At 42.1% G+C, this 12,336-nt stretch overlaps 1 protein-coding gene across 5 annotated transcripts in view; it reads right to left on the bottom strand.

The window, feature by feature from the left end:
* Window positions 1–10,545, bottom strand: part of siae (sialic acid acetylesterase) — a 301,364-nt gene extending 290,819 nt beyond the window's left edge. For 2 of the 5 annotated variants that reach the window (XR_014569791.1, XR_014569792.1), the window contains exons 1-10: window positions 10,317–10,545; window positions 9,509–9,670; window positions 8,149–8,303; window positions 7,018–7,156; window positions 6,677–6,857; window positions 4,701–4,786; window positions 3,928–4,061; window positions 2,899–3,053; window positions 2,125–2,311; window positions 826–1,807 (exon numbers count right to left, since the gene is read on the bottom strand). Coding sequence is in view for 3 of the 5 variants with exons in the window: in XM_083774006.1 (XP_083630132.1) it covers window positions 1,556–1,807; window positions 2,125–2,311; window positions 2,899–3,053; window positions 3,928–4,061; window positions 4,701–4,786; window positions 6,677–6,857; window positions 7,018–7,156; window positions 8,149–8,303; window positions 9,509–9,670; window positions 10,317–10,377 (1,512 nt within the window). In the remaining 2 variants the exon portion in view is untranslated. Of the gene's footprint in view, window positions 1–101; window positions 1,808–2,124; window positions 2,312–2,898; window positions 3,054–3,927; window positions 4,062–4,700; window positions 4,787–6,676; window positions 6,858–7,017; window positions 7,157–8,148; window positions 8,304–9,508; window positions 9,671–10,316 lie in introns of those variants that run through there. The other 3 variants (XM_083774006.1, XM_083774007.1, XM_083774008.1) reach the window with 3 other exon arrangements.
* Window positions 10,546–12,336: the final 1,791 nt, after the last annotated feature.

The raw sequence follows: 12,336 nt of genomic DNA, 5'->3' as shown, positions 1-12,336 counted from the left end.
AGAGATGCTCATATCGGCTCTGACGTCACCCAAATCCATGTGTACACATAAATAATTAATCCGCCATACACACCAAGTAATTATTTCGCAGATATACAGACTGGCATGGACATAATTTATTAATCATTTCTCATGAAGTAGGCCTACAGTATTGTGACAAGACCATATTAGAAAGAAATGGCTGTTTTTGCTGCAGCACTGCTTTCCCCAGCACAGCCAAGCTCTCCCCACTCCATTTGCAAACGTACTTGAATCATTTCTGCATGTTTGGGGATGAAAGAGGGGGGAATTGAGCTCTAAATGGCCCCAGTTCCAGCTTGGGATCTACCCGGACTGATATGTTATTCTTAAAACTAATTCACTATGAACCAGGGGTCATTGCCATGCTGGCTTGTGGTGGACATTTATGTCAAAATTCAATTTTTGCCAAGGACTATACAAAATATGACCAGAAACACAAAGAGCTAGCCATGAATGACCATAACACGTCTAACTGTGTACAAATGTGTAGGCTACACTCAGACCTTTTCCACCTTTTGGAAACCGGTTCAGTTCAGAACCAGTTTTAAGTCTGTGAGCAAGGCCTCCAACGTTAATTATGAATTGACGGGGGAGTTTCCCCGGCCGGATGTAGCGTGTGGAAGGAACACATTATTCCGACGAGTTCCTTTCCCCTCCATCAGGCTGGCCAGGCTACCCTACGGGACACGGAGAGAACATACAAACTCCACACAGAAGGGTCCTTTTGCCAACCCCGCCTCGGGTATGGGCATTGATGATGCGGAGGAGAGAACACGACCACAGCGTCCCCAACGGGAATCTAACCCAGCTGAGAGGATACAGCACTACTGACTGTCCCACCGTGCCCCCTCCACTGTGCCTTGTGCGCATTACGCACTGCATTAATGCGCCTCTTCTGTTGTAACGTATGGACATGACAGCAGACAAAGCTGGGGGACTTAATGGGATATAATGGGAATACTCAAATTAATATTTGTAATTATGCATTATGCAACCGATCTGCAGAATCCACACGCTGGTCTGCAGATATAACTGCAGACATTGATGAGGTGGATATCTGTGTGCACATAAAAGCAAGCGTGTTAACGTAAAATCTATTTGTTTTCATTAAATGAAAATGCAACTGCAACTTTGATGTTTTGTAAAATAATATATAAAAAACCTACTAATTGAAGTATTAAGTATATGTATTTCTACATACACAGCCTGGTTCTTCTAGACTAAAATATAGGACACTGAAGAATACAACAAGGCACGTGGATATGGCACATTCTGAGTAGAACAGTAGTAGTTTTGCCAGTATATTAAATATAAACCTTTTCACGTCAAGGACCACCAACATTAATTTTAGAATGATTTTACTAGTACTTTGCTGGGTGTTTTATGGTATTGTTATATTTATGTAGGCCTATTGTCTTGAATGTATACGCATTAACCTGAGCAAAACAATTTCCCTTGTGGATAATGTGTCATTCTTGTAGCCTCAGCAGTTAAAGTTCAGTAAAAACCATGGCCAGATGATGACGTCTAGTTTTTACCCCTCGGCTGCTGGCCAGCGATTGATTCTAAATGGGGCTGCAGGCAAGACCCCACTGTCGCTGTAGACCGGACAGGCCTTGAAATCGCAGGGCCAGTCTTCCCATGCGTACTGCAGGCCAGCGACATGCTCAGCAGGTTGACACATACTAGTGGACACCTGCACGATGGTTGGGTACCAGTGCACAATGGGAGCTGGAAGCCAGACAGACTGGTGTCCGCACGGAGCCCTTGCCACTGAGCAACAGATCTGTCGAAAAAAGGGAAGTCACTTTGTAGAATTATATTATATTTATAAATGTAGTCAGAGTCTAAATTGTACCCATTCTACATACTGTGAAATACATTTTCAATCAATCAAACACAGGACTGTTGGTATGTCTAACCAAACACATGCACCTCTATATCTGCCATTTTTGAATAGCCAACGCAAAAATCTAAAATGACACAGATCATTATGGGCTAATTTAGCTTGTACTAAGTTTACATGTACTGTATCGTTATAAATATGTTCACGTTCAAAACTCAATGAACTACCTAGAGTGACTCTTCCACTACGAGCATTACCTGAAAGATGTCTTTGGATGGGGTGACAGAGATTTTCTGGTTGAAGGTTATGTTAAGATATGCCTCGCTGGCCAAGATTTGCTCAGGGAAAGGCCCTTGGAATGCCACATCCTTTTCCCCATAAGCCACTGCCCTTGCCCCCAACATCAGTCTGTAAGCCACATCCTGCTTGTCTCTGGGATGGATACTGGAATAGAAATGCATTGCATAATTATGTTCTTTTCTTCATTTGCAGGGGTTTGAAAACAAAACAATTAAATTAACAAAATATTCCTGTTTCTCAAGGGGGCCAGTGCCGCCAATCCAATATCCAGGACTCTTAAGTTACACCCCATGTCCCCACACCCAATTAAAATATAAACTTATTTTTTATAGTGTATCATCGATTTCACATTAAACTGGACTGTTAGTATGTGATTAATTATTGGCCTACTTCCCAGGGAAGAAAAAAAGTACCGGTAATAAAGCAAGTAGAATTGTATATGAATGTCAGGCCCCTCTCACAGGGCTGTCAAGGCCCCGTCATGTTACCGTTCCCTGTCACAGCCCTGTGACATTATACTGACCATGATACTGACATCGATACTGATACAAGGGCAGTATCATGTCTGGATGAAATGAAGAAAATATAGAGACACATGGGGACTACAAATTTCACGCCCCCAAATGAGACAGCGGCCCCACTTCTGCGGTCCGTGACATGTTCAAAATATAGACATGAATGAACAAAGTCATTCTATATATATATAGCTAAATACTTATAATACCACTTACGTGCCATATGGAGACGTTTCATCTGGTAAGTCCATAGCCACAGCCATAAATGTCTTCTTCATCCGTGGATTGGGAGCAAAGCCGTAGTCTGCAGTCTGGTGCCAGCGGATGTTGGGAAAGCCTTCATCTGTGGAGCCTTTTACGAAGGTGGAGAGCTGTGGGAACAAAACAATGATTGGAACTAAGGAATGTTGAGGAACCGTTTCCATGACAGACTGACTACAGTAGGTAATAAAGCCTGATCGATGCCATATTTTTTGGTCCGATGCAGATTTGGGAGGGTCAAACTGATGTTTTGAGCCATATTTTGATGCCATGCATATAAAGGTTACAACAAAGCAGTCTTAGGCAGACAATGCTCAAATCTTCTATGCATAGGTTATCACTATCAGGATACAATACGCCAATTTATTTCATCAAGGTGTATATATATCTTTTCTCCTCTCATTCAAAGCCCCCCATTAGTGCCCCGGGCCCCCCTTTCCCATCCTCTTTACTACTGGAAGTGTGTACCTGACTGTGCTTTTGTCCTTTTCATAGGACATAGGGGACAGAATGCAGTTAGGTTGCATTGGTACTCGCAGGACTAAATAGTTCCTCAGTGACTCTCCAATCTCCATATCAATTGTTTATCCGTTGGCCATTTGCTGACTCAAAGGACAAACAACTCTCCATCTGGCATTTTTCCTGGCTGGTTTCTCATCGTCTACCAAACATATACTCCAAACAACACGTATCAGGATACCTAAAACACTACTCTGAGTATACTTGAGTGTCTTTTCTACTAGTTATTTTTCTTCTACGATATTCTGGCCTGTCGCTGCTCCATTTGCCGCTTTGGGCTCTATAGAGGCCTTTATCTGCCTCTACAGTGGTTAAAAATTGGGAGACATCGGCTGCATAATTGCCTATCGATTTCGTCCAAAAAGTAAAATAATGGCCAATATGTCTGCCTGGCCCTACCAGATAAAAGCTACTGTAATTTAAATTTGGTGGTGAATATCTCATTTTGAAATAAAACCAACCAACCTGGACAAAACCAAAGGGTAAGTCTGATGCTGTCTGTCCCCCTGAGCCTTCGTGGAAAGCCTTCCTCCAGTCATCAATCATGGCCGGAAAGGAACAGCTGTACTTCTCCTGATTATATTTTGTGTTGTCCTCACCTAAGGACACAGACTACATTAACCTTTATGTGAGGACAACATAGCAGGGCTATAAGCTCAGAACAAACAGATGGGGTTCAAACATACAGTATTGCTTGGTCTGCTTTGGTAGCTGATCTAGTTTCTATTTTGGCACAATGGATGCCTCTCAGAACCAGTTTTTAGGGCATCATTTTAACAACATATATCACTTTCAATCAGTGACCAATAGAAATAATTATCCAAGGGACCCAGGGTCAATTTTTATAGTTTCTGAAATAAATGAATATACTCCATTAAAGGGGTATTTCACTTTAAATGAAAACACTTCTTGGGTAATTTTAACATCTACTCTGGATTTTGTGTTCACCTCATTAAAAAAAAAAGCTATTGAATTGGACATGAGTTTTTAAAATGGGAATTGAAGTTCAATGGGCTTGTATAGTAGGGGGCGTGAATAATTTATGAATATCAAATATCTAAAGATTGAATCAAGCAACTGGGCCCAGAAAGATGTTAAAATGACCCCATGAGCATTTTAAAGTTAAATACCCTGAAAGGGTAATGCAGAATGCAGAAGATGGACTTGTATAATCTGTAGGCAGGTGGAAACGTGCTCTGCCAAGTGAAGTGGACCAAGCCGTAATTGACATACAGTACCTTGGTACCAGATGGCACCCTTGAGAGTCATGTTGAGAAGTGGATGGACCATTGCATTCCATAGAACAGAGTTGTTCCTTTTAGGACTGAGATCATTTCATGGAGAACAACAACACAATTAAAAGGTGTGATTAATGTAAAGTAACCTTTCAAAGTCACCAAAGAAAAGCTATTCACAGGACATGGACACTGCAGAAACGTACACAAGCTCATATGGTATACAGTAAATTGGTCCAAGGCGCTTTACATAGATGTGCATTACATTCACCCATTCATACGCACATTCATACACGCGGCAGAAACCATGCAAGGCACCAACCAGCACATCAGGAGCAATTAGGGGTTCAGTGTCTTGCTCAAGGACACTTCGACACTAACTCTGGGGGAGCCCGTGTTCGAGCTGACAACCTTTGCCGACAACCTTGCGGTTACCATCCAGCCACTCGAGCCACCGCCGCCCCCCTACAGTGTGATGTTCATATTTATCAGTTTAATTGAAGAAATTGTCTTTTATTTTAGCTTTGAGGGCGGTCCTCAAAGCTAGTTATTAGCTAGCTATCATGGGAAACACTTCACCATGTTCCAACCGTATCTCCATTAATGTACTATAGGGTATTATATGAAGTGCATACAATAAATATAAGCTATACTGGTCTACCTTTACTGTATCACTGCAGGAACCTGACCTACAGTTTCAGGCACCACTGACATAGTTAATGTTGCCCAGTCTATAGAGGGTATGTGCATGCTTAAAGTGAATGGCACATCGAGTGGCAAATCGAGTGGCAAAGCAACATGCAAAGTGAGTTTAACATTGTTTAACGTTGTTTAATGCAATCAGATAGGACTTTTCTGTTTGGATGTATGGGCTGTCGAGGCCAGAAAGTAGTTTTTCGCCACTCAGTAGGCGTTCCTGCATAACTTCCTGGTTTGATGATGATGTCATGCGCATACCCTCTATAGACAAGTGCAGCATTACACATACAGTACTGTACAGTATAAGCCAGAGTACACAGAAATAAAATACAGTACAATGATGGGAGGTGCAGGCAGCTGCCCTAGCCAAGTCAAAAGATTCCAAGCCATAGAATATTGTGGGTGAAGCTACAGCAAAGCATTATGGATATTGCAGTATTGTTTGTGTTGGTTGATTTTCATTTGCACTTTCTACAATAAATAAAAGTAGATAATGTCATTAGTATTTCAAGAACCATTTTAATTTTAATTTATGGGGATTTTTTTTACATTTTGGAATGCTCTTTCTTCATGTATTATTTGGTAGTAAACATTATTCCATTACATGTGGGGGAAAATGGCAACAAATGTAAACAAGAAATATTTTTGAGCAGCAGGATCTCCTTGGTGGTCAGTAGGAATGCACTGGGGACACTAGCTGGAGCATTCGCCCAATGTCATGACTATGCATGATGCCAGGGTATTCTAGCACCTCAAAGGCATCTCTTGATTCTCTTGTAGGTCTTTATGTGTGAATATAAAGGACCACAATGGAGACAAGCCCTCAGGGATTTCTGTTTTATCCTTTTAGCATTATTGTATAACTCTACCTCTGTACAAACTCTTAATAATAAATTATCCAATTCAATCAATCAATATGTACAGAATACAGATAATATAGTACAAGTAAGACGCGCAAACGCGTGAAGCGAAAGCAGCTTGTGTGTGTGGTTGTGTGTGCGTGTGTGTGTGTGTGTGTGCGCGTGTGCGTGTGCGTGTGTGTGTGTGTGTGTGTGTGCTACAGCTGCGCCCTGTGTGTGTGTGTGCTACAGCTGCGCCCTCTGGTGGCGGGCGGGTGGTGTAACAGTGGGACAGACACACACACAGACACACAGACACACACACAGACATTCAGCCCTTGCTGTCATAGTAAGTGGCTCACTGCGGTCGCAACTAGGGCGGCACAGCATGAATGTCATGCTACACAGGTTGGCTGAAGTGTAGCATTGCCATCTCCTTACCTGTCTTCATCCTCCAGCAGTGCACACTGGTGCAGAGCTCTGGAAGATGACCATGCCTCTACAGGTGTGCCTCCCCAGCAGGACTCCACTAAACCCACTGGGTACTTCAGGGTGTCATACATGTAGCGGCCATACAACCAGCACACTGCAGAGAAGTGGAACAAATCTCCTGGAAAGATCTCTGCCCATCAATAAACATATGTAAGACGGACAGACAGACAGACAGACAGAGAGAGAGACAAGACTAGGTTAAACAAATCACTATTACACGTTATCATATAATTTAATCCAAACCTCTAAAAACATTACCAAAGAAACTGCTCATTTTATTGTACTCTTACTTGCTGTTGGCACAGACCATGGTAGTTCCACCCGAGTCAAGTCAGTCAGTTCTGTTGTACTTAACTCCAAGGCAGCCATAAAGAGCCGAACATGCGGGTACCTGACTGCCAGCACCAACTCCTCAGATGCATTGAAAATCTATTGGAATTAAAGGAACAAATGTCATTGTGAACTATGAATGCCAGAAGAGTTATCGTAGATTAATTATAATTCATTTAAATTTAACTTTATCTTGATATTAAATTCAAAGTCAAACAAGCAACATGAAGGAACATCTGAATCTTGATTCAACTTCTGACTTCTTCAACTTCAATTATAACTCTAGCCCTTAATCACTGATACAGTACCAGCCTTTCAAGACCACATTTAAAACAAATTACACCCCTGTCCTTAGAACCTCAGGCAAGAAACAACTCCAAAGATTTTGAAGAGGTTTAATTCAGTTGTAGTCTCAACCACTGTCCTGTTTATGGGAAAATAGCAATTGTGTCTCCCAGATTGTGATTGGATTGACAGAGTCCAGGATGGAGGACCTGAATGTTCTTCTGGTCTTGGACAAAGACTTGTGACACGCCAAGCCCAATTTTGCATCATACGGCTTCAAAATTCACAAGGCTGACTTTTGAGTCAGAGTGACACTGGCACTCCCATTAGCCAATTTTTATACAGGATAAGCTTTCATAATAGGCTTGCGTCACCATTGTTTTGGCATACGTTTCCTCAACTCTGAGCAAACTTGACCCCTTGTTTCATGCTGCATTGAGGTTCATAACCAACTCCCCCTATAGGACCCATCACTGTACTCTGTACGGTGTACGCCATAGTGGGTTGGTACTCTTTAACATCTCGCAGGTTACTACATATTATATTCTCACTTATAAAGCCATTCTTGGTAGTCTCCCACTTTACATTTGTTCTAAATTTGAGCTTGTCCAAAACTCTCAACCTCAGATCCCCCCAACTCTCCAGCTCTTCCGTAAACAGAAAATACGTTTCCAGGTGGGTTGTACATTTTCAACAAATCAGGAGAGAGTACCCATTTATCAGCTTCAATTTGATATCGCTCCAGTTCCAATTTTTTCTGCTCATTTCGGTTTGTCATCACTTGGTGTTAACCAAACTAGGCCTACCTGTGATGTTTCAAATGCCATGTTGCTTTGACCTCCACAGAGCCAGACATCTCCAAACAAAACATCAGCCAGTGTGACTGTGGTGTCCTTAAGAGCTGCTGTCACATTGTAGGGACCCCCAGCTTCAACAGGGCCGAGGGTGAGTCGCCATATGCCTACATGTGTTGTGAATGCAATTAACCAGAAATCCACTCATCAGCCAAAAGCAGTCATCATTTCCAACTATAGAGATCAGCCATGTCATGTGTTTATTGAAACATACAGTAATACAGTACATGAAACAGGGTCTAATTAGCCTGCAACACAGGGGATTAGACTGGAATCCTGACTAACTTGCTCCAGACATTCTTTTGACAAGCAAAAGAAGAAAACAAGTCTGTCTGTATTCCAGGCTAGTTCTGGAATATATAAAGCAAAGCAAAACAAAGCAAAACAATATTGTTTTAATATTATGGTCCTGACACTGCAATACATGCTGCATTATCTTCTTGACCTGTCAAAAAGCACAGCTACATTTTTAGCTACTGGTTTGAAACTAGACTTCGATTTCACAGGCCTGCATGAAATGTAACCATGACAGCATTATCAGCTGGTAAAACAAATATTAATTTAATCATGATGCAAATGACAAATAGTTTTCTCTTAATTGGTGTTTATAGCCAGGCTTTTTTGGAACCTCAACCTCTGCTGTGAGGTTCCAAATGGGCTAGTTTAAGATGGACACAGTATTTTTGTTCTGCTAATCATTTAACGTTTTTTGATGTGCTGGTGTATGCTGAATACAATTGCAATACCCACATTGTATCAACCACTGAACATAAGTATTTGGTTCAACATTTTGCTGACATCGGCTTCTTGAATGGCAACAGATCTGATGATAGGTGCTGCTCACTCAGAATACTGGACTACTCGCTCCGGTGCTTGCCCGTTTTTCCTCCCGGAATTTTCCCCAGTGAGGGGGATAACTTTGTAATATGCTATTGGCTGTTTGTATTCTTTTTGGAAAAATATAAAAAGATACTCCTGTGGAAACTTAAAGGCTATATTATTTGACTTATATTGAACCTATAAACAATTTAGTATTATTTAGTATATGTAAGGTTTTGCCCCCTCAAATGGTACCTCGTCAGATAATCCCCACATATCCTACAACAACTTCTGTGAACAGACTTCACTGTAGTAGCTTTTCATGAATTATATTTGTACTTAGGCTGTTCTGCTGTCATGAAAGTTTATAGTTAGAGAAATTCAAAGTCCAGCCGTCTGCTGTCCAGCCTCTCCCACCCCTCACTGGGGAAAATTCCGGGAGGAAAACAGAAACGGGGCGAGTAGTCTTGTTATACCCTCACTCACTGCTCACCTTTTGTCACCATGACTGGTGGGGGTTTCTGTGTCACCGGTCCTGACAGAGAGATGGTGACTTGGGCGCCATCAGGTCCATAGCCCCACAACACAGCTCTCTCTGGAGACCTTTGTAGCACCATGTGGTCTCCATAATAGGATGCAAAGCGCAGGATGCCACCTACAACACATTTCTTTCTTATTGCCTCCTCCATCAAACTGAAAGTCCTCCCTGCCCGTCTGTCCACCATGGGTCAAGAGCTTTCAGCTGCTCTGCCCCTCACCTCTGGAACTCCCCCCCTCTTCCCCTGATATAAGAAACATGGACTCAATCACCTCATTTCATTGTCTGCTTTTGCTTTTAACTGTGTTTTGTGTCAACTGTTTTTAACTTGTTGTACGGCGACCTTGAGTGCCCTGAAAAGCGCCTTATAAATAAAATGTATTATTATTATTATTTTCAACATATATACATTTCAAGACAATGCCTGCTAAATTTCTTGTAATTTTTTAACACTCTAAAATACTACAATATAGCCTAATTAGTGTTTTTGCCCTAACAGGGCAACCAGACTATATTAATTGTAACACTTTATTTGGCTCTGGTCCGTAGCCTTCTACTGCTTCTACCCTGCAGGGCAGAATCGTAGAAGCAGTAGAAGGCTATGGACCATGGCTAAGGATCTGGCAAAGAATCGCTATTAAACCGATCGACGCCCCAATAAAATGCTCTTGCCAGAGTTAGTACTCTAGATTAGAATGCCGACTATATAGACCCAGGGCTAAATGCCGAAGAACAAACAGTGAGCATACTGTATCCTACTTACCAGCGGCATAATAGCATGAAACAAGTGTGTAAAATACACACGCATGTGTGCAGAGAGACATTAGACCCACAGTCGTTTAAAGTACACCGTTCATGGTATTATAATTTCGTCAATCACATCACGAGTTTAGCCATCATTAAGTAACTGACAGTCTGACAATCCAGTGGAATAATATTTACTTAAATTGTGCCCGATCGAGATACTGCACCCGCTGTGCAGTGACTTCCTTCTTTTGTTTCCATCAATATGTTTTGAATGAGTACGGATCCTACGTTGGACAAACAGAGCTAGAATACTTTTCGGAACATGCAGCACCAAGACGTCCCCTCAATCAAGAATCGCAATCTGAGATAGCCTCGGTCCCACAGTCACAGGTTTATTTATCTGCGAAAAGAAAATAATCTGAGATGAGAACTCATCGGCAAATAAACTAAGGAGAAACAACATATAAATACGGGGTAACAGGTAGGCCTACGCCCCTTTTCCAACTCGCCCCAATACTCTAGTCAATAATGTTCAAACATAATTCATGTTGGTGATTATAAGGTAGCCTATTATCATATTAATTTATCATTGTTAAATTTTGATTTTGATTGATTTAAATATTTATTAACAGTTTATTAACAGAATTACGAATTTCCAATTAAGCATTACACTTGTTTACAAGAGGGTCCACCATGTTCAATTCATCAAAACATTTGAGACGTAATAGACACTTCTATAGTCAAAGAACAGAACAGGATTTCAGCATAAAGGAGGTAAAAAGGGAAAAGAAACTTATACAGTGAGGGGAAAGAGGGGGTGGGGGCGGGGGATTCAGATTTTTCGGGGGCCAGTTTCGAATTGCAGCCGTCCGTAGATGCCCTTTGAGAGTGGTTTTGAATGAGTCAAGGGATTCGCACATGTCTTAATTGGTAGGGCGTTCCACATTTTGGTGGCATAGGAGTTGGCACAGTTCACTCTGTATATCCACGGACAGAGCCGTGAGAGAACGGCCAATCTTACGCAAGGAACGCATGACCCCCCAGAGAGAGAATCAAGAGAGCGCTCAGAGCGCAACATGGGAGAAAATAACGGAAAAAAGGAAAACCTACAGCGGCGGCGCTGCCTCGACAGCTGCATTCCAATGGAATTATTCCATGCTGCGAGTTTCAGAGATGATTCAAAATGCATATTCTGTAATCACAAATCCAAGAACTGTACTGAACTGACTGTTGAACTAAGAAGAGAAACACTGAGGAAACAAGGCATCCAGGTGTTTTGTATGTCTGGACTCTGGTAGGCAGGCATGTCGCGCGTAATTGCAGGGCATTCACTGTGAAGAGTGCGGGGTACTAGCACCCGCAGTTTCATTAAAGAGGATATTTTGCCAGTTATAGGTAAAGAAACGTTGAATATGTATGTGTTTGGTTCCAAAACACCCCAGAGAATTACCTGCAGGAAAGTGAAGGATTTAGAACAATCAAAGCATTTGATGTCCATTTATTGGAAACACCCAAGTTGAGCTCTTATGATTAAAGCGCCAAACGGAAAGGTATAGGAGGTATACTTGGAAGCAAAAGGAATGCCCGCAGATGTAGCCTATAGCCTACCCATCATAGGGATGGATGCAGTGGAATTAGGAGTCCTAATTGGCGGAGACCAATATCGGAAAACGGTCACAGGAAAAATTCACCACGCTAAATATCATAACTGAAGTTTTGGACATTGAAGTGATGCACATCAGCGTCGGAGAGGAACAGGCACTGTCAGATCAGTTACGCAACTTTTGGGAAATCGAATCTCTTGGAATCCACATGAAAGAAATGCATTCATTCCGGACGTAGCGCGTGGAAGGGACACGTTATTCCGACCAGTTCCTTTCCCCTCCATCAGGCGCCCCGGCTGGCCAGGGGGAGGTAGTTTTAGAGACCAGGATTATGTCATGTTTTTGTGAGGGTATCTACCCTAGGGGACATGGGGAGAACATGCAAACTCCACACAGAAAGGCCCTATCGCCAACCCCCGCCTCGGGTATGGG

This window comes from Protomyctophum parallelum, assembly GCF_964188405.1.
Source record: "Protomyctophum parallelum genome assembly, chromosome: 9".
NCBI classification, from domain to species: domain Eukaryota; kingdom Metazoa; phylum Chordata; class Actinopteri; order Myctophiformes; family Myctophidae; genus Protomyctophum; species Protomyctophum parallelum.
This window is presented reverse-complemented; position numbering and strand designations above follow the sequence as displayed.